Source organism: Malus domestica, chromosome 03, assembly GCF_042453785.1.
Source record: "Malus domestica chromosome 03, GDT2T_hap1".
Classification (NCBI taxonomy): domain Eukaryota; kingdom Viridiplantae; phylum Streptophyta; class Magnoliopsida; order Rosales; family Rosaceae; genus Malus; species Malus domestica.
The window spans coordinates 6,890,476-6,909,281 of NC_091663.1; the positions used below are offsets into that span (position 1 = coordinate 6,890,476).

At 36.9% G+C, this 18,806-nt stretch overlaps 4 protein-coding genes and 1 non-coding gene across 6 annotated transcripts; 4 read left to right on the plus strand and 1 right to left on the minus strand.

Annotated features, from left to right (window-relative positions):
• The first annotated feature begins 7,663 nt into the window (after nucleotides 1-7,663).
• Nucleotides 7,664-9,245, plus strand: LOC103448528 (universal stress protein PHOS32-like). The gene is made up of 4 exons (XM_008387793.4): nucleotides 7,664-8,018; nucleotides 8,147-8,256; nucleotides 8,549-8,667; nucleotides 8,989-9,245. The coding sequence occupies exons 1-4, from the start codon at nucleotides 7,841-7,843 to the stop codon at nucleotides 9,068-9,070; spliced, it is 489 nt and encodes a 162-aa protein (XP_008386015.1). The 5' UTR covers nucleotides 7,664-7,840; the 3' UTR covers nucleotides 9,071-9,245.
• Nucleotides 9,246-10,186: 941 nt separating this feature from the next.
• TRNAD-GUC (transfer RNA aspartic acid (anticodon GUC)) lies at nucleotides 10,187-10,258 on the plus strand. Its single transcript has one exon. It is a non-coding gene; the product is annotated as a tRNA-Asp (tRNA).
• A 297-nt stretch (nucleotides 10,259-10,555) lies between these two features.
• On the plus strand, nucleotides 10,556-11,125 carry LOC103448583 (uncharacterized). The gene has a single exon (XM_008387850.4). The coding sequence runs from the start codon at nucleotides 10,556-10,558 to the stop codon at nucleotides 11,123-11,125; it is 570 nt and encodes a 189-aa protein (XP_008386072.1).
• A 558-nt stretch (nucleotides 11,126-11,683) lies between these two features.
• LOC103448527 (uncharacterized) lies at nucleotides 11,684-13,900 on the plus strand. Of its 2 annotated transcripts, XM_017335938.3 has the most exons (2): nucleotides 11,684-11,873; nucleotides 12,005-13,900. In XM_017335938.3, exon 2 carries the CDS (start codon nucleotides 12,039-12,041, stop codon nucleotides 13,365-13,367), a length of 1,329 nt encoding a protein of 442 aa, XP_017191427.1. In that variant the 5' UTR covers nucleotides 11,684-11,873; nucleotides 12,005-12,038; the 3' UTR covers nucleotides 13,368-13,900. The 2 variants fall into 2 exon arrangements, with proteins under 2 accessions (XP_017191427.1, XP_008386013.1); XM_008387791.4 differs by having other exon boundaries at nucleotides 11,776-13,900.
• Nucleotides 13,743-16,902, minus strand: LOC103448526 (uncharacterized). Its single transcript, XM_008387790.4, has 6 exons — nucleotides 16,415-16,902; nucleotides 15,221-15,311; nucleotides 14,691-14,857; nucleotides 14,496-14,571; nucleotides 14,340-14,401; nucleotides 13,743-14,104 (listed from the first exon to the last, which is right to left on the minus strand). Exons 1-5 carry the CDS (start codon nucleotides 16,547-16,549, stop codon nucleotides 14,385-14,387), a joined length of 486 nt encoding a protein of 161 aa, XP_008386012.1. The 5' UTR covers nucleotides 16,550-16,902; the 3' UTR covers nucleotides 13,743-14,104; nucleotides 14,340-14,384.
• Nucleotides 16,903-18,806: the final 1,904 nt, after the last annotated feature.

The window sequence follows — 18,806 nt, forward strand, 5'->3', positions numbered from 1 at the left end:
TTAATTAAAATCCAGAAACTGTTTATTTTTACCGTCCAGAAACAGTGATACGTAGTTATTATTCAATAACAGATCTCAAATTTATTTTCTGGAGAAACAAACGATGAACTCCACTAACAAAGAAAAATTGAAAAACAGTACCTCGAATACGTTATGAATAATAACAACGATTACATTTCAACGAAATAATACAAAATATAAATAAAATAGCATGATGATCTATATTTTTGTTTCAAAGAAAAAGAAGAAGGTCTGCAAAACAATGATGAACTCCATTAACGACGAAAATCTGGAACTCAACTTAAAAAAGTTAGGTGTAAAATCGACAAATCATAATTTATTATAGTTAGGCCATTTTTAGTTGGACTACTTTAATATGGGCCTTATACTAATCATTAAACAAAACTTATAACATGGTTTTTTATTAAAACTAAAATTTTTCAAGCATTTTTCATTAGTTTTCCTTGTAAATTAATATCCCTTAGGGCACTTGGGGCCTAAGAATTAAAATTAATCTGATCAATTAGTTTTAATTTTGAATTAAGTTTTTAATTAAATTAATTAAAAACATTTTGATTAATAGACACAACTCTTTGGAAAGAGTTGTATAAGGCTGGAAAAAAAAACCCCAAAAATCCCAAACCAAAATTCCTGAAATTTTCGGTATGGGATTCGGTTTTGCATCTCCATTTTTTCGGTATTCCCATACCGAACCGAAAAAAATATTATATATATATATATATTATTTTTTAATTATAAGAGAATTATTTCAACCGTTCATTGTTTTGGATTTAATCTATGTCGTTCATTTGTTTTTAGGTCAGATCCCATTCAAATTTCACTTCTGTTCATTTGTTTCCATCCATCGAACTCGAAGCGCAGCCCTCCCTCACCGAGCCCTCATCTCTCATATGACTGTCTGTGTCGAATTTCGACCAACCACCGGCCTACCACCACACCATACTATCGTCTCTGACTCTCCAACCTTCCTTCACCACACAGCCACCGCTCTCTCTTGCAATCTCTCTCACCACCACACCGAGTCCGAGTCTCACTCTCACCCCAAATTAGGTAATTAATTTAGTGTTTTGAAATCTAATTTCTATCTTCCTTTGAAATTTAATTTAGGGTTTGGAATCTAATTTCAATCTTGAATCTTCCCTTACTGGTCTCATATGTTTATATACATCAATTGTTTGAAAAAAGTGAATGTTTTTTATGCGCTGCATCTTTGCATTTCCATCAATGATTAACTTATGCAGGTGACAGAGAGCCTCCATATTCGTTCTGTATTCTTGTTGGTGCAACCGTGCAAGTAGTGATTTAGCTTTCATTTTGTAGGGATGTTCAAGCAAACAGTATACTTCTTGATGATAAATTTGAAGTGCGGCTAGGGAGCCTGAGTGATATCTGTCCTCAAGAAGGGGACACTCATCCAAGCAGGATTACCAGGTTGATGCGGCTGCCACAGTAAGTGTCGTGTGAATAATTGTAATTTGTATCTAATCACTTGTCTCTTTCCGAGCTGTGACTATTCCTGGATATACATTGTCTATGAATTATAGTCAATTTTCTTACATATAAATCATAAAGTGAAGCCAGAGCAACAAGGTCGTAATTAGTTTATTTGGGAATTGAATTGACTTATGTTGACCTGTTTTGGTTTTGGGATTTAGTCATAAATTGAGGGAGGGCATGTAAAGGGTGTGCCTACTGTATCTTTAGAATGTCGAATTCAAAGATTACAAGAATAATTAGGTTTGATCTCACATTTGTCCCTTAAATTTTTTAGGTTTTTATGGTTTGAGTCTTAGAATTTTTCTTGTGTCAAATTAGTCCTAAAATCTCTCTCAAGGGAGTATAGAATTGAACTTATAATGTCGAGTAAAAGACTAAATATTCTTAATCACTTCAGTTACAAGTTCCTCATAATTAGCTGCACTACATCTCTCCTCTCCCCCTATCAATCTAGCTGTGCCCAAAGTAAAACCCGTGCAGTTTTTAAAGTTAGCATGACACATATGTCCTTTTGTTTGCAGGTTTGATTAACCTTAGGTGCATTGTATACTTATTTCTCGTTTCACAATATGCAGTTTTCACAATTTCAATGAAATTTTTTTAGACATTTTGCATTAATATCTTTACCCCTTAAACAAAACTAGTACCTGGGGCAAGGTTACTAAAAATACTGATCCTATCAAATTGTATCTGTTTACATTCTTACTAATATTTGTTGAATTGCATGTAACCTTGTATTTCGGGATTCCCGATTTGTCCTGAAATCCTGAAAATATTTTGGGATTCCTGAAAATTTGGTTTGGGATCAGTATTGAAATTGGGATTCCCGAAATTTTCGGTTTGGGAATCGGGACAAGGGTTTCGGTATGGGATCCCATACCGAACCACCCCTAGTTGTATAGCTTCAGATACATCCAAAAGGTATTTAAAGAGGTATGAAAGAATCTATATAACTGGAGTGTAGAATTAGCTAGAATTCTCTAATCTAGTGCGGATTGTAAAATTAGGTAGTTGTATTCTGGTCGAGCAAACGTTGTAGAACCACAAGCACAATAGTGGGACGGAAATATTGTTCGAATGACATAACTTTTGCGCTAGCCTCTACCTGTTGTAATCAAGTTAGTACCATTTTAATTATTGTATTTGTTTCTGTAATTTCATCTGTATAGCAAGTATTTTTAGTTAATAAAGTATTAAAGTTTCAAGTTCTGTTATTTCTGTTATTTTTATTTATTTCTAAATCGTTCTCCAACAAGTGTCACTATTAAACCATGGGAATTTCTACAGTGAGAGATATTTGTGTTCATGAGTTGTGCGTGACCATGATAGTGTATCGATAACGTATTTCGACCTTATAGATATTGTGCAGTCATTACATGCATTGTCAATATGGTGAGATACACGGGTCATGCACACAACCTATGTGCCCAAGTTAGAGAGAATTTCTCTAAATGAGATGTGACACACCCTGACCAAGATCGAGGCATGCTGGTTGTCACATGAGGGTGACGTAGCCATGTGCACTGTGCGGAAACAATACTGATAATAGAGAATACGAATAAATAAAAACCAACTCATAAGAGTACTATCTAAGATAAGTGCTAGACAATGTGTGAATGCACGATCAGAGCGTAAGTATCCTAAGTTCAGTCCAAAAGACAAGTACTAATTAAACAACACCAAAAAATACCTTACATTTGAGATGGTCTATCAGAACCTCCATTAATCCTCCTGAGCCACCAACGAACATGCTTCTCTAAAACCTGGAGGGGTGCAAAACAGAAAGTGTGAGTGGGCAAAAACAAAGCTTTTCAAAACCATTTCATTTAACAAATGCTCTAACCCCTTGTTGTAAAACATGTATAATTTTCCCATAAATGGAATATAAATAAATATATATGTATATCAATTTATGCTTCACATATCCATTTTCATAAGTATGCCATGCCAAAATATAAAATAGAATAAGTAACTCAGGTGATAATAAATTCATGGAAAAATAACATATTAGCCGGAACCCCCGTATAAGTCTGTACGGCTGAAATCATAGCTCATTTGTCAATCTAGCCAGAGTCACCACAAGTGACCTATATGACATTACACTGCACATAAGTCGGAACCACTGTAATGGTCTGTACGACAGGACTGGGTGTAATATAGTCATGCTCAATGCTACTCTCTCATGATAGCTGTGCAATAATTCGCTAGTCACCTACGAGTCGGAACCACCTATGATGGTCTGTACGACAAGACTATGCACCTAAATTGGATCCAATGTGAGCATAGGGTGTGGGATGTGACATCATAAACAGGCATGTACCATATTTCTAGCTAAATCACAATCACCTGGGGTGCAGGTTTATGAGCTCTCAATCACGTCTCGTATTATCAATATCTCATATAACAAGACATAACTCACCTGGTACTTACCTGAGTGCCCACAGCACCAATTGACATTTATGCATCATATACTAATTCATATGCTGAATATAAATTTATATGCATGGCATTTCAAAGCATACTTTCATTTAAACACAATTTCTGGGAAAATATCAAGTATATAGATATATACTGAAAACCAAAAGCCCACTCACTGGTATGTCGAAGGGTCGTAGCCCCCTAGTCGCCCTTGACTGCGTTCATCCTCGAAATAGGTCTCACCTATATGCAAAATAACTGAATAAACGTTATTTAAAGCACATAGACACAACTAGTTAATAACTTCTTATACATTTCTCAATTAGGATGTTTGAATATACCAATGTGATCTACACAACCTCACGAACATCCCCATATTTTTAGAAAAATATGACGTCCCATGCGCCGGCACGCACGGCCACGCGCAGGAAATCCTAACGGAATCCTTAACTGCCGTTAGGAATATTCCGTTAAAATCAACTAACGCCGTTAGGAATATTCTGTCAAAATTGACGGAATATTCCGTCATCTTCTACCTTCGAACTCCGGCGACCGTCGCAGTCTCCGGAAACTGGAAAATCTAAAAATCCTTCTAACTTATTCATTTTTGCACCAAAATTCACGAAACGTATACCAAATTGAAGCTTACAACGAGTAGAACACATTCTTACCAATTTCAAGCTCCAAAAATCAAGAGATCTTGCTGGAGAAGGCACGATAATTCCGGCCAACTTTCAAACTCGTCAAACTCAACTTCCCGACGTCCAATTTGCTTGGTTTTTCTTCTCCGAGCTTCGTAAGAATGTCCAAAGCTTCCTATGAGCTTAAAATTCCCTTAAACATCCATAATTACAACCACATGAATAGTACTCAAATCAGGGGGGTGATGGTTTCTTAGGTTTTACAAGCTTTCAAGTCCTAAAAATGGTACGAATGGACTCAGGAGCTTATAGGGAACAAGAACATTACCTTTTTAACGTCGATCCGTGCATGAAAGCTTGAGTTCGAAGTTCGTCCGTACGGTTTGTACGGAAAATAGAAAGAAGTCCAAGAGAGAGGAGAGAGAGAGCACGGGAGTGATGGAGAGTGTGTGTGTGTGTGTCCACGTGGGTCACCCACCAAAACCAATAAAACTAAGTCCTTTTTAGTTTCCCTTAGTTCTAAACTTAGGAAAATAATGGATGGATCCAAACCTAAGTACACAATACGCACAACACACTATAACGTCCAAGGGTATTTTAGTAACTTCCACGTTCGAGACCAATTAATATTCCAAAATTCCAGGACGGGCTATCACAAGATGTGTGTACAGGGTTGTTTGATCAAACTAGGCGCTAAAATATAAATAATTTACACGGTACAAATGGGTCAAATTAACACTCTACACACAGAATGATGCGAATGAGGTCAACAACACAAACAACAAGAAACAATTTCACAAGGATGATATAGCAACAATTGAACAATGAGATATAGCGATGATCAATCGTTGCCATATAATAATCTATTGATCCAGGATGAAAGGGAAACTGCCGATTTTGGTTTGGAATGCTTATGAAAATCAAATTTCCAAATCTGTGTGACCTTGATCTGGAGGAAAATTTGGAGAAAAACTATTTTAGTTTGAGAGGGGATTTGGATGAAGATAGGTGGACAAAATAATGTTTTATTGAGATTTTTTTTTCTTGTTAAATACCCTTGGTTCGGACGATAGATGAATATTGGACCACAAAGAAGTCCAAGCCATGTAGACGCATCCAATTTGGAAAGAAAAAGTAGATGAAGAAGTAAACTTGAAACCTTCTATTACTTCAAGATTCAATAGTAATCCAAGAGAGAGAGAGAGAGAGAGATTCACATAGTCAGATAAACAGGCAACGAAAATGATTCTCTCTGATCAAGTGCTTTCTCTTTCAGGTACAATTCTTCTAATGAGCAATTTAAATCCGGTTGGACATTAACATTTGTCTCCCTTTGGTCGAAATGATTGGATTTGAAAAAAAAACCTATAAATTCAAGGTATATTGAAAGTAAATGAGAATGAGTTTTTATTTTGATGGGATTAGAAAAAAATTAGACATGAATCAAACTTCTTCCTGCTAATTCTCCCATTTTGGGGAGGTTGGAATAGATAACTTTTCTTCTTAAGTAATCATTTTCCTACCTCTAAGTTGTTCACATTTTTTTTTTATTTCTTCACCAACATCCTTAAAAATAATTCATGTATTTATCATTACATTATTAACATAGACTCATGTTTACTTAACATAAATGTGAAAAAGATGAATCGTAGAGCTTAAAGTAGGAGAAGTAAGAAAAGGAAATTAGATCAACTAGCCCCTCGTTGATCAAATAACTTATTTTTGGGTATTTAATTACAGAATTTAAGGAAAATTTTGCACTTTTTTCGGTTCTTTAAGTGTAAGTAAACACAGAGAGAAGTTAAGGAATGAAATCATTCATTTACCCATATTTTAGTACACACATGGACATCTAGAATCAAAATGATTCTAAACATGTACAATTTTGAATGTCAAATTCTAATTCCTTGCGTGTATGATACTATGCCAACTTTGAGCTAGTCAAAACATTTAGCCTACGTTTTTGGGTGAGGAAATTCCAAGTTCCAAGAGATTGAGCGCATTTAAAACACAATGTTAGATGAAGGGGTTAGAAAAGCCTTCTCCATGAGCATTGCAAAAATATATAATTGAAAGAAGCATTTACAATTCTCTTATGCATACTTTTGTAATAATCATGAAGAACATTTTTAATAACCTTTATCTAACATTTATGGTCATTTTCTTACTAACTTGGAAATTCTTTCGAGCTTAGAATTTCTCAGTTATTTGTAGTCTTCACTTTATTACAAAGTGACGTGGATTTAAAGTTGCAGATTAATCAGAAGAATAAAAATACAAAGAAAAGTTAGACAAGAAAACAAGGCGGTTTCAAACTTTCAAAGTTTCAAACCTTCCGGGAGATTATTCTCATTTATCTTCAGTCTCCACCCGAATTGTACTATACACACAGTTGCTTCATCAAGTGGACTGTTTGCTGAGATGTCTTGCTCAATATTCAATCAAAAGGCGGCTCTCTCAATCATTATCATTAAGGAATTGATCATATACCTTTACATAATACAGTTGCCAAGTTGGACCCGACAACAAACAGTCCCCAACACATAAAATAACAGATCTTTATGTCAAAACTCATGAGTGACATGTTCGCAACCTAAGTTTTGAACTGGGATCATCGTACTGCCACATAATTATATATATATATATATATATATATATATATATAGACGGTAAATTATAATTCATGTTAAAAATTTACTTGTCATATAATGAGTTTATACTTCAAGATAAAATACTACATTCTGTAATATACAAGACTCTAATATTATGTGTTTGTATGACCAAATAGAGCTTAAGAGACAATTGTTTTGAGTCCCTTATTTCCTCAAGACATAGAAATGAACCAAATCGAGCCACATTCTCAGGATGTACAAATGAACCAAACCGAGCCAAAGTATTCACAACTCTATTTACTAAACGGACCTAACAGTGGCACACTCGCAGTTCATACAATTTGTTTGCCTATGCGAGTAACTTCAAAATTTAGGGTAAGCAATCAAACCACATAGTTTCTAACTTTTTACGCATGTGGCATGTGGCATGTGGCGTGGATTACAGATATACATCAAAATACAAGGCTCTGTTGATTTTAATATGCAAAGCCTAACTACCAAAAGTTCAACGCTCATATCTATCTACTAGTTTTTTTGCTATTGTATTCCTTGGTATTGCCATTAAGTTGTTCAATTATCAAGTATCAAGGCTGAAGGCTCTCAAACATTTGTTTGTAATTCACTCTAATTGGTTTGGTGTTTTTCGATATCATGACAAGGGATAGGAAAATCGGGGTAGCCGTAGATTTCTCAAAAGGAAGCAAGATTGCTCTAAAATGGGCCATTGATAATCTGAGCCAGGAAAAGGGCGATACCTTGTATGTCATCCATGTCAAGCCCTCCCAAGGCGATGAGAGTCGCAGCATTCTTTGGTCTTCCACCGGATCACGTACTCTAGCTACTATAATTTTCATGATCTTATTGCTTCAAAATTTTATCTTATTTATTCATTATATATAGTATTTTCTGTCTTACGATTTTGATTTGTTGAGCTTGTGATTGGATGTTTGTTTGCAGCTCTGATTCCGTTCACAGAGTTCCGCGAAAAATCGGTGATGGAGAAGTACGAGGTTGAGCTTGATGCAGAGGTCTTGGAGTTGCTTGAGACTGCGTCTAGGCAGAAACATGTATGTGTTGTTTCTGTATTCATCCCCACTTTAATTATTGTAATTGCCGGACTATGAATTTGAACTATTAATTATGCTACTTCTTGTTCAAATCTGTGACTCGACAACAAATATATTTATCAAACAATATAAACTTAAAACTTGACAGATATCTAACATATTATGTTAGACAGTTAGTCTGTTATCAAACGTTAAAACGAGAATTCAATTAATGAATGATCTTGGTTGATCTTTTGACACGACACAATATCTGACTGTCTAATAAGAGGACATTTCCGATGATTATATATAGGTGACTGTCGTGGCGAAGCTCTACTGGGGAGATGCAAGAGAGAAACTTTGTGGGGCAGCTGAAGAACTAAAGCTTGACTGTTTGGTCATTGGCAGCAGGGGCCTTGGTACCATCCAAAGGTAAATTAACATAGAACCATATAATAGTATACACTACTACAGAAAAATGTTTTTCCAATTTGAGACGCAAAACTTTGGGTGAAAAATCTTTATATTTCGTCACGCAATAGACTTTGCGCGATGAAATTTAGATCTGAAAAACTTTGTCTTGTGAAACTTATCACGACGGAAATACTTCGTTGCTTGAAACTTTGGGCAACGAAAAATAAGGTGACTCGTGAAACTTATAGTGACGCAAACACTTGATGCTCCATATTAATTAGAATCATAATTCACAGTATTAACCTCGGTATACATTTATTTTTGTTGAATATATGTTAGGGTGCTGCTGGGAAGTGTGTCCAGCTACGTTATGGCAAATGCAGAGTGCCCCGTTACCGTTGTCAAGGATCATAGTGTTTGATTGGATGCTGAATTGCTTGTAGCAAAATGTTAATTTTATAAATGCAAAGTCCAAGGATGTATTCAATAATTTAATCTTTGTTTGTTGCATCCAGTTTGGATAATGAATTGAATTATGTGTGTGGTTCCCTATTTGCATATAGTTATCTTTATAAAGAATGTTCTTGATGTGTGAAGTGCAAAATTAGCCCTAAAACATGAGAAACCTCATCATGCTAAATTATGATTAATTTTCCCAAATCAAACAATAGACGACAATGAATACTTATCTACTTTGAAGGAAAATTCTTAAAAACCTAATCCCTTTTTTCTCCCTTTTTTTCTCCAACTATGTCAATATTGTACACTACATTAGATTGGAAAGCAAAATTATTTAGACCACCTTTTTCTACCACATTAGTGTATCATTTCATGTGGCAAGTGATTTGTACATGTCGCGTCAATTAAAGAATTTATGTCATTGGTTATTGGTTGTAAACATCACTTATCGCATGAGATGGTACACTAATGTGGTATAAAAATGTAATCTTCGTAACATTACTCTTATATCGAGTGGCCTCATTATTTGAGTGACACTATTTTGGTTGTCAAACCTAATCCCTTGTATAAATATATATGACTGGCTTATTTTTTGTCAAACAATAGAAATTGCATAAATTCTCTAAGAAACATTTACATCTTCAGCAAGAGGATTAAATGCCCATTCGGAAAATAACAGATCCCATTCATGCGTACCTCCAGCTTTTGCTACATGTATGTTTGGCCTTCTAGTCGGCCTACAGTGTTTGGATATTTTCTTATGCCAATTGCCAAAGGGTTATGGTTGCTAGTTTTATCATATGGATACTCTTAGAGGCTCATACTAGAGAACTTTGCGCGATTAATTATGAAAAAGAAGATTGCAAGCATAAGGATGATCCAATGAAGCAGCCTACACGTGACTAATGATTCAAATAAGTAAATCACTACGGCTTCTTAATTTGTTGTTCTATCAATCAAACCTAATAACTTTTGTTAATTCAGACGTTTTCCCAAAAGTAAAAGCTGGTTCCCGCTTTACTATTGATTAGCATTCTATAATATAATATATATTTATATGTTAATCAACTATCAAAAAGTCGTTGTAGTATAGTGGTAAGTATTCCCGCCTGTCACGCGGGTGACCCGGGTTCGATCCCCGGCAACGGCGCATCACTTTTGCTTTTCCATACTTTTTCTTCTTATGTCTTTCTCCACAACTTTCGAACTCTCACATGTCTTTTGCTTGCATCCCCTTCCAAGTTCCTTGCCTGAAAAAAACAAGTTACCCACATAAACACACACGCTAAACCATCGATTCCAAATTTCAATCTTCCAAACCACTCCACAATCATCAACACACCCCAAAAACTCCCATTAAATCACCAAAAAAAAGAACCAAAAAAAAAATGTTTTCTCCTTTTTCTTTTCCACCACCTACACCGCCACCAAACCCACGAATCCGGCAATGTCCGCCGCGTCACGGTGCTGTCCAATATCCACCACTCGCATCCACATAATGGCCTTAGATGGAATCGTCAATGTCAATTCACTCTTCTCATTCGCGCCCTTCGTCGGCCTCACGTTTTACCCCACCACTGATCCCGCCGACATGCTCATCGGCTCCAACACGGCCTGCGTCGCTGGGGCCTCCTCCGCCGAGGGCCTCATTGCCTTCCACGTGTACTCCTTCAGCTCCTTCCTTTTCTCCAGTCTCGTTGCCTTGGCCCTCAAGCAAGCCATCAAGATCAGCGAAGACATTGGGGAGGACAATGGCGACGGCAGCTCAGTCTCCCACTCCCACATAGGTCAAGTGAACCGGGTGGCTTTGCGGGTCGGGACGCTAGTTTCGGCTTTCGGCTCGGTTGTGGGTTGTGGGTTTTTGGTGATGACGCTGGTGGACTTGGTTCAGATCAAATTGGGGAGGTTGGGCTGTGGGAGTCTCTACACTTTGGCTGCAATTGGTCCTCTGGTGACTTTGGTTCCTTTAGCTCTTGTTATATATGTTTTTCTTGTGGTACATGCTTTTACGAGATAGAAAAGTATTATCAATGAAAACGGAAGTTAAAATTGCACAATTTCTTTGCATCTTTAATCATATTTATAAATTTAAATTATATGTACGTAAATTTAGTATGCAGAACATCATTTTGAAAAAATCTTAGTTGTGATCAATTACGTTAACCAATAGGGATACATGTGATTATTTAGGGTGTTGTATCTTCCTTTAGAGTTTCGATTTTAGGTTCTAAGTATTAAGTTGTGAACCAATTCGAGATTAGAATCCTAAAATCTAAGCTTAAAATTGTGAGTTTGGGTTTGATTATCGAGGGTATAGAATCGCCTTTTAAATTTTTGGTTTTAGGATTTAAGTACCAAACGGATTCAATTCGGGAATGGAGCTCTAAAGTTTAAGCTTTAAATGACGATTTTAAACACTAAAACAAGCAACCAAGATTGGGTAAAAATGAAGTTTTCTCAACGCGTCCGTACCATCGCATTGTGTAGACTAATGTTAAGTAAAAAGTACATACAAGTTGGTGTTTATGTGAATTTACTAAGGATTAAAATTTGGATAAATAGGTTAATGATATTAATTTATGAAGTCAATGGATGTTGCTTGTTTTACAAGGTTCGTTAATTCTTCATAAACAATCTATCGAGATTGGCAATTTTTATAGGAACTGCTTCTCTTGAACTTGTAGCTTTGTGGATGCCCATGTGCAAATACCATTGAATCAGAAACAGAGGAAAAACGTCTCATTTCGTCACTTTTCCAAATTTTGGTATAGTTGTTTTTCTTGCATACTTCTTCCATGGCAAAGGATTCAGTTACTCTGCTCAATTTTCGTGGTCTTTGCGGCATCGTTTTGCTGTTATGTGTCTGTTCATTCATCTCATTCATTTACTGGTACAGTTACCATAGTCCATGCTACTCTCTATACCCAAAAATGGAGCTTAACCAAAACCAAATCAACGACCTACTTGCATTCCCTTCAGCATGGAACCAGCTTGCTTTTTCATCAAAGCCGCCTCCGAAGCTTCTTAAAATCGCTCTGTTCGTCAAGAAATGGCCTCAGAGATCTCAAGCAGGAGGGCTGGAACGGCACGCCTTGACCCTCCACCTTGCCCTTGCCAAAAGAGGTCATGAGCTTCATATCTTTACCGCTTCTCCTTCTTCGAATTCCTCCTTTCCAAGGTACGCGACGAGAAATTTGTATTTTCACCTCTCGAAACCAACAGCTGCTGGGTATCTGGACCAAGCTGTGGTTTGGAAGATGTTTCAAACTCAAAACTCAACAAGAAGGCCTTTCGATGTGATCCACACGGAAAGCGTTGGCCTCCTGCACACTCGATCGCGTAACCAGACAAATCTGGCTGTGTCTTGGCATGGGATTGCATATGAAACTATACATTCCGACATCATACAAGAGCTTTTGCGGAGCCACGAAGAACCACAAGGGTATGCATTGACTGAAAGAATTATGAAGGTTGTTGAAGAGGTGAGGTTTTTCCCCAGTTATGCTCACCACGTTGCTACCAGTGACCATGTCGGAGATGTACTCAAGAGGATTTACATGATCCCTGATGATCGCGTTCACATTATTCTTAACGGCGTTGATGAGGAGATTTTCAGGCCGGACATTGCCAAGGGGGAGAATTTTAAGAGAAAGTTTGGGGTGCTGGAATCTAAGACTTTAGTTCTGGGAATGGCTGGGAGGTTGGTGAGGGATAAAGGCCATCCTCTGATGTTCGAGGCGTTGAAGCAAATGCTCCAGGAAAATGATGCATTTAGGCAAACTGTTGTTGTTCTGGTTGCTGGGAATGGTCCTTGGGGTGCAAGGTACAGAGATCTCGGAGAAAATATACTTGTTTTGGGGCCACTGGAACAAGCTCAACTTGCTGAGTTCTACAACGCTATTGATATTTTCGTGAACCCAACTCTTCGCGCTCAGGGATTGGATCATACGTTATTGGAAGCAATGCTCTCCGGGAAGCCTGTAATGGCAACGAGGCTTGCCAGCATTACTGGCTCTGTGGTTGTTGGTACAGAAGTGGGATATACATTTTCGCCAACAATAGCTTCACTCAAGAAGATCCTCTATAGAGTTTGGAGTGATGGCAGAGGAGATTTGAAGCAGAAAGGCCAGGCAGCAAGGCAGAGAGGCTTGCAATTGTTCACTGCTACAAAAATGGCGGCTGCTTACGAAAGGCTTTTCCTCTGCATATCCAATGACGAGAAAAGTGGGGAGAACAATTGTCAATATCAGATTCCATGACACTAACTTAGCAGATGACTCATGCTAGTCCCCGGGACTGATTGTGGCATCATCTTGTCACCGGATTTTCAGCGTTAGAAGCAAAGCTTTTCTGACAAAGAATCGGCGTAAGGATAAAAGGCGAGAGGGTTGAAGTTGTATCTTCTTGTGGTTGAGAATCCAACTCTGGACTAGAGCTGTAAGTGTCTTTTAACAATTTCTATGTACATTAAATTGGCTGATTAGTCAGGTTTCTTATGACAATTTGTTCTCTGCTAAAATTCCATGTGTCGTCTAAATATTTCGAATGAACAAGGTTCAAGTTTTGCTTGACCAGCAACTATGAACACTTTGAATGTAATGGAGATGCATTTACTCTTCAAGAAACCGTAAACGTGTCATAATGATAAAACACATTTCATAAGAAACCGTAATCACTTCAAGCATAATTGTTCACAATGATACAGCAAGAGGCTCATATCATTCGCCTGCGAGTCATCCAGAGGCTTTAATTTAACAGAAAAGAAAAGAAAAAAAACAAAACTTTCAAACCACACACAGAAACAAACTCCAGCGGAGAGTAGTAAGAACACTACATTTTCTGAAAACCATCATCTTGATAAAATCCCAATGAAACAGTTGACCATACCGACATAAAAGCTTGCACTTCATGTCCAGCATCTTTCGCAACCAATGCGCTCATCAGCCACTTATTTATATTACGCTTTCATACTTGAAAACCCAGGCCTTGTGAATTCCTGCAAAATGGAAATAGATAAGATCTTCTTGCATCCGCTACTTGTCTAGCGTGATATCTTCACATTATGCCAGAATTCATGAATTCGTATAAATTGACAAGAGGAAAATAGAGATTGCAACTATTTATCATATGAAAGAGAAACGCAATGCTAAGAGACTTTCGATCTAACTGAAGTGTTGAAACAATAAGAGAATCTATTTTGAGCAGAAGGATCTAAGAGTGAATGAATATACCTTGAAAAATAGATGAGAATTCATGTGGCCAGGGAAGGCAAGGTCCTAATAATAGAGCGAACCTGCAGAAACGCAAGTCAGAAGTCCAGACGCTGATCTACTCTACAACGTAGATCAAATTATTAATACTACTAATTTCATCTTCAATATCAGTACCTTGCCACCAATTTCCTCGGGCAGCACTGTTCGAGTTGGTTCCATTTGGATCATCTTCTCCCCCATCTTTCTTGAACTAATTCAGTCACAAATAAAAAACAGAATCAGTTTCTCATGGCCTTTAATCCGTTAATCATGCTGATAACGTCAGTATATGTCTATATATTATGTGATTGTCAACTTATCAAGACTCACTATAGGATAGGATCCAGAGGAACGGGTACTTGGGGACTGGGAATACACCTCTTGCCCACCATAGTAAATAGATGAACTTAGATGACATGGTTCTGCTCTTTCTTCCTGAAGAACTGAACTCCGGTCCTTGTTGGGTAAGCTATAGTGTGCACCTTCGCCACTTATAGCTATATATTTCGAGAAAAATGCAAAGGCCGAGGCAATAAGCTTTAAAAACAAAGTTCAATATCCAACATCAAGAGGTTGTAGAGCATTGCAAAATAAACATACTGTAATCTATTTACATTCAACAAGATTTCTTCCAGTTAGGTGTAATACGAGAAATTCCACATTAAATAGTCATATTCCACTTACCACAGAAAAAGTGAGATATGAGAAATGAGATTAATTAAGCATAAGTTATTCCAATTTAAAAGTTTGTTAGTCGGAAACTTTAGACATGGTGCAAAATCAACACTAGGTTCGCTTTCAAAAAAGTATGAACACAAAAATAAAGAAACTAAAATCAGCGTAACACAACCCTGCAGTACCTTGCTTGGAGTTCCATGCATGATTCCCCAAGGACGACTGCTTCTGCCAATATTCTGTCAGCTCAGAGCTTGAAGAGTTCCTCCCAACCACCTTAAAATTAGGTAAAAAGTCATACACGAGCATATATATATCCAACAGAAGATTTAGTCTGTGTTTCTTAACGACCAAAGAGACTTTCACTTGACAGAACGCTGACAAGCAAAGGTGTACAATGGGCCGGACCGAGCTGGTCTTTTGCCGGCCTGGAGAAATTTTTAATTGTGACGGAAACACGGATGGTACATCACGTGTTTTTTATGTAAGTGGTAGAAAATTTTAGTTTTTAGGTTATTAACTTTTTAACACACATATTTTATCATTGTATAATAACACGTAGTGCCTTCGTCCATGAGCGGTAGGTCTCGGGTTCGAGACTTGGGAGCAGCCTCTCCATAAATGGGGGTAAAGCTAGCCGACATTCACCTCTCACAGACCCTGCGTAAAGCGGGAGCCTTGTGCACTGGTTACGACCTTTATAATAATACGTAATGTACTACTTCGTGTACCAATCACACTAAAAATTCTCTCGCCGGCCTGCATCCTTCAAAATATCAGTCCGCTTAAAGACGGCCAGTTGTACACCTCCATTAACAATCACCCCCGTTTTTCCGTCCACTGAACTAGAGAATAATGCTATACAAAAGAGCTATGAGTACCGTGAGGAAAAAAGTGCTTTTTGTTTTGGGTTGTCAGCTCTCCCCTATCTTGCAAAAACTTAACCAATAAATATGCTCTGATCCCAAATCAATATCTTGCTTAAAAAAAACCATAAAACTTTTTCTTTCCCCCTTTTGGTATTTCTCTGCCAGATTTTACTTTTACTTGCTAAGCACTTTTCAGTTCATTATTATAAAGTCAAGAAATTTATAAAAATTTATAATAACAAAGCATATGCATGAACCCAATAAAGAAAATCCCAGGTAACCAAAATCCTTTCCCAATTTCTAATGTTAAATCAACTTTGCTGCTAAGTTGGCTAGACCAACTTGCTCTTCTTCTGCACTTAAGTTCAAATGTCCCTCTTAGTAATTTATATTAAATTAGATTGGAATATCACTCCGAATCAAAATAATAAAAAAAAAAACATTTAAATCAACCTTACACAAAAAGTAGAGAGCATAAATATATGAAAGCAGTAGAAGAATCATATGTACCTGTGATGGAGGTGGGAAAATGGAAGCAAAAATCCCAGTAGAAGACTTGGGGGGAGACTCCTTGTCCTTGGCACCAAAAAGATCAGCAGTCAATGAGGAACCTGAATTGCCTTGATACTTATTGTTACTCTCCATTTCTTACTTCCCTTCTCTCTCTACGTCAACCAAAAAAACCCAACTCCAGAAAAAAGCACTCTGCAAGAAAGCAGCTTCCAAGAGAAAAACCCAGTTAAAGAAACAAAGCAGATCAGATTTGCAGAGGAAGAAAAAAGAGAGAGAGCACGTGATGAAGATGATGCCACCCAGTATCCAAAACCCAAAATTTATATTGGCACTTGTTCTACGAAAGTCGGCACTGCAGGTAGTGCCGCCCATGTCCCATCATCACCCTAAGAAAAAGCAATCCTCTTTCCGTTTCCATGCAACCAAAGATTTGTTTCTCTTTTCATCACAAAAGATTTGGAACTTGACCTATTGTTTTCCTCACTATAGTCATCTTTCTCCCCACCCAAACCTAACGGATAAGTGCCACGTGGGCTCCACTCTTCATGCCAAGTGGACGTATCACGTAGTGCCACATTTTTTGGGTTGCAAATCATAGTACTACATTTGGAGAGGATCGAAAGCTTTTGCCCCATCCTAATACTAAGGTCTAAAATATCGATATTATCCCGATATTTTCATCGAAATTTCCGCATTTTTGGACTACCGATATTTTCGATATCATCGATATTTTAGACCTTGATAGGAACTCTATGTGGTACTAGGTCACTTATGTATCTTACCATGCAATGTATGAAGTGTAAAATATTGTACTAATTCATTATATATAAATGATTATGGTGTGTTTAAGCTTCTTTCATTAATTACTACATATTTTCTACACTCACAATGTTTGTCAGCTCGCTATATAATCAACTTAAATCAGTTAAATGCATCATGCAATGCATTTCCTTCCAATTTATTGTGATAAACTAATAGATAATTGACTAAATAAATATTTTGCAAAGTTTCAATAAAAATTTCCAAGTTTTTCTTACAATTTCCGTGGTTTTTATTTAATTTTATGGATATTGATAATATCTCGATATTTCTATAGAAATTTCCGTGTTTTTTTACTACCGATATTTCTGATATCATCAATATTTTAGACCTTGCCTAATACCAACTCATTAACGTATCTGTACCACCTACTCGTAGTAAACGTGACACAAGAATCTGGACGGATCCTCTTTGACGATTTCAGGGATCCATTCATCGTATATCGTGCAGTCAGAAATCATTTTATTTAAAATTAAACGTAAACAGTACTTAATAAAAAGTGACTGCACAATATACGATGAACGGACATAATTCATGAATTCCCAGGATCCTCATCAAAAGGATTCGAAGAGAATGCTGTTGAGTGACACAACTTATTTAGCTAAGGCAGTGTACATCTGCTCGACACCTATGTTCAAATTCCTCCTCCCATGGAGAAAGAATTTTTTTATAAAGACACCATATGGTTAGACTTGTAGGGCATCCAAGTTTTCCTCGATGTCACAAGTGGAGAAGATTAACCAAAAACTAGAAAGATTTGCGTGATTAAGAAAGAGATAGTGAGCTAAGAAATAAGCCTACGCGGCATTTTTTTTTCTTCTTAATTTAGATTAGATTAATTAAAATATGATTAGAATTTTCAACCCTCATACTAACTATGAAATATCTGATTGGTATTGTGCTTATATGCCTAGACTCGATGTCTAGACTCGATTTTTATTTCATCTCCCCCAAGGCCCCCGTTGTGTGATTATATTTTGTGGGATATATACGTTGAAGACTTCAAGTGAGGGATAGAAATGCATCCAGATGCTTTTGATCCCACAAAGTGGATAACTAGATAAGCTTTGCTCTGTCGGATATGCTTCAAGTAATGCATGGTCCACCATTCTCTTACCTATTCATATCAAGTCACTATTCATGAATAAAAAAACCCCCAGTGTGATGTAGGACCATATATATAGCTTATGAACATGTAGAAAATCTTCAAATAAAATTAATTTGTAGCTTTTTTTTAGTATGTACTGGAATCTTTGGTAGTCTCAATAAAGACGGAAGTCTTGAAATAGGTGTTTAAAAGAATTTGAGCATATATTTAGTACGAATTTGAAGCTCAATAATTTGAAGCTTTTCTTTGAAGCTTTTTTTAGTACGAATTTGAGCATATATTTAGTACGAATTTGTAGTTAGTATGAATTATGTGATTCTGCTTAAAAGTATTTCTCAATAAAGACGGAAGTCTTGAAATAGGTGTTTAAAAGATCTTGAGGCTTCCCTATAACATCAAAACAGGCTTCCACTTGCTGCGTCCAACCTCCACACATGCTTCCATCTCACGTTCGTGAGGATG

Excerpts from the sequence above, each read along its gene's own strand:
- LOC103448528 (XM_008387793.4), top strand. The coding sequence starts at position 7,841 with ATGACAAGGGATAGGAAAATCGGGGTAGCCGTAGATTTCTCAAAAGGA. Across the intron at positions 8,019-8,146 it reads TTGGTCTTCCACCGGATCAC|CTCTGATTCCGTTCACAGAG; the intron begins GTACTCTAGCTA and ends GTTTGTTTGCAG. Across the intron at positions 8,257-8,548 it reads CTGCGTCTAGGCAGAAACAT|GTGACTGTCGTGGCGAAGCT; the intron begins GTATGTGTTGTT and ends GATTATATATAG.
- LOC103448583 (XM_008387850.4), top strand. The coding sequence starts at position 10,556 with ATGTCCGCCGCGTCACGGTGCTGTCCAATATCCACCACTCGCATCCAC.
- LOC103448527 (XM_008387791.4), top strand. The coding sequence starts at position 11,904 with ATGGCAAAGGATTCAGTTACTCTGCTCAATTTTCGTGGTCTTTGCGGC.
- LOC103448526 (XM_008387790.4), bottom strand. The coding sequence starts at position 16,549 with ATGGAGAGTAACAATAAGTATCAAGGCAATTCAGGTTCCTCATTGACT. Across the intron at positions 14,858-15,220 it reads TGCATGGAACTCCAAGCAAG|CTATAAGTGGCGAAGGTGCA; the intron begins GTACTGCAGGGT and ends CGAAATATATAG. Across the intron at positions 14,572-14,690 it reads CCTCTGGATCCTATCCTATA|TTCAAGAAAGATGGGGGAGA; the intron begins GTGAGTCTTGAT and ends TGACTGAATTAG.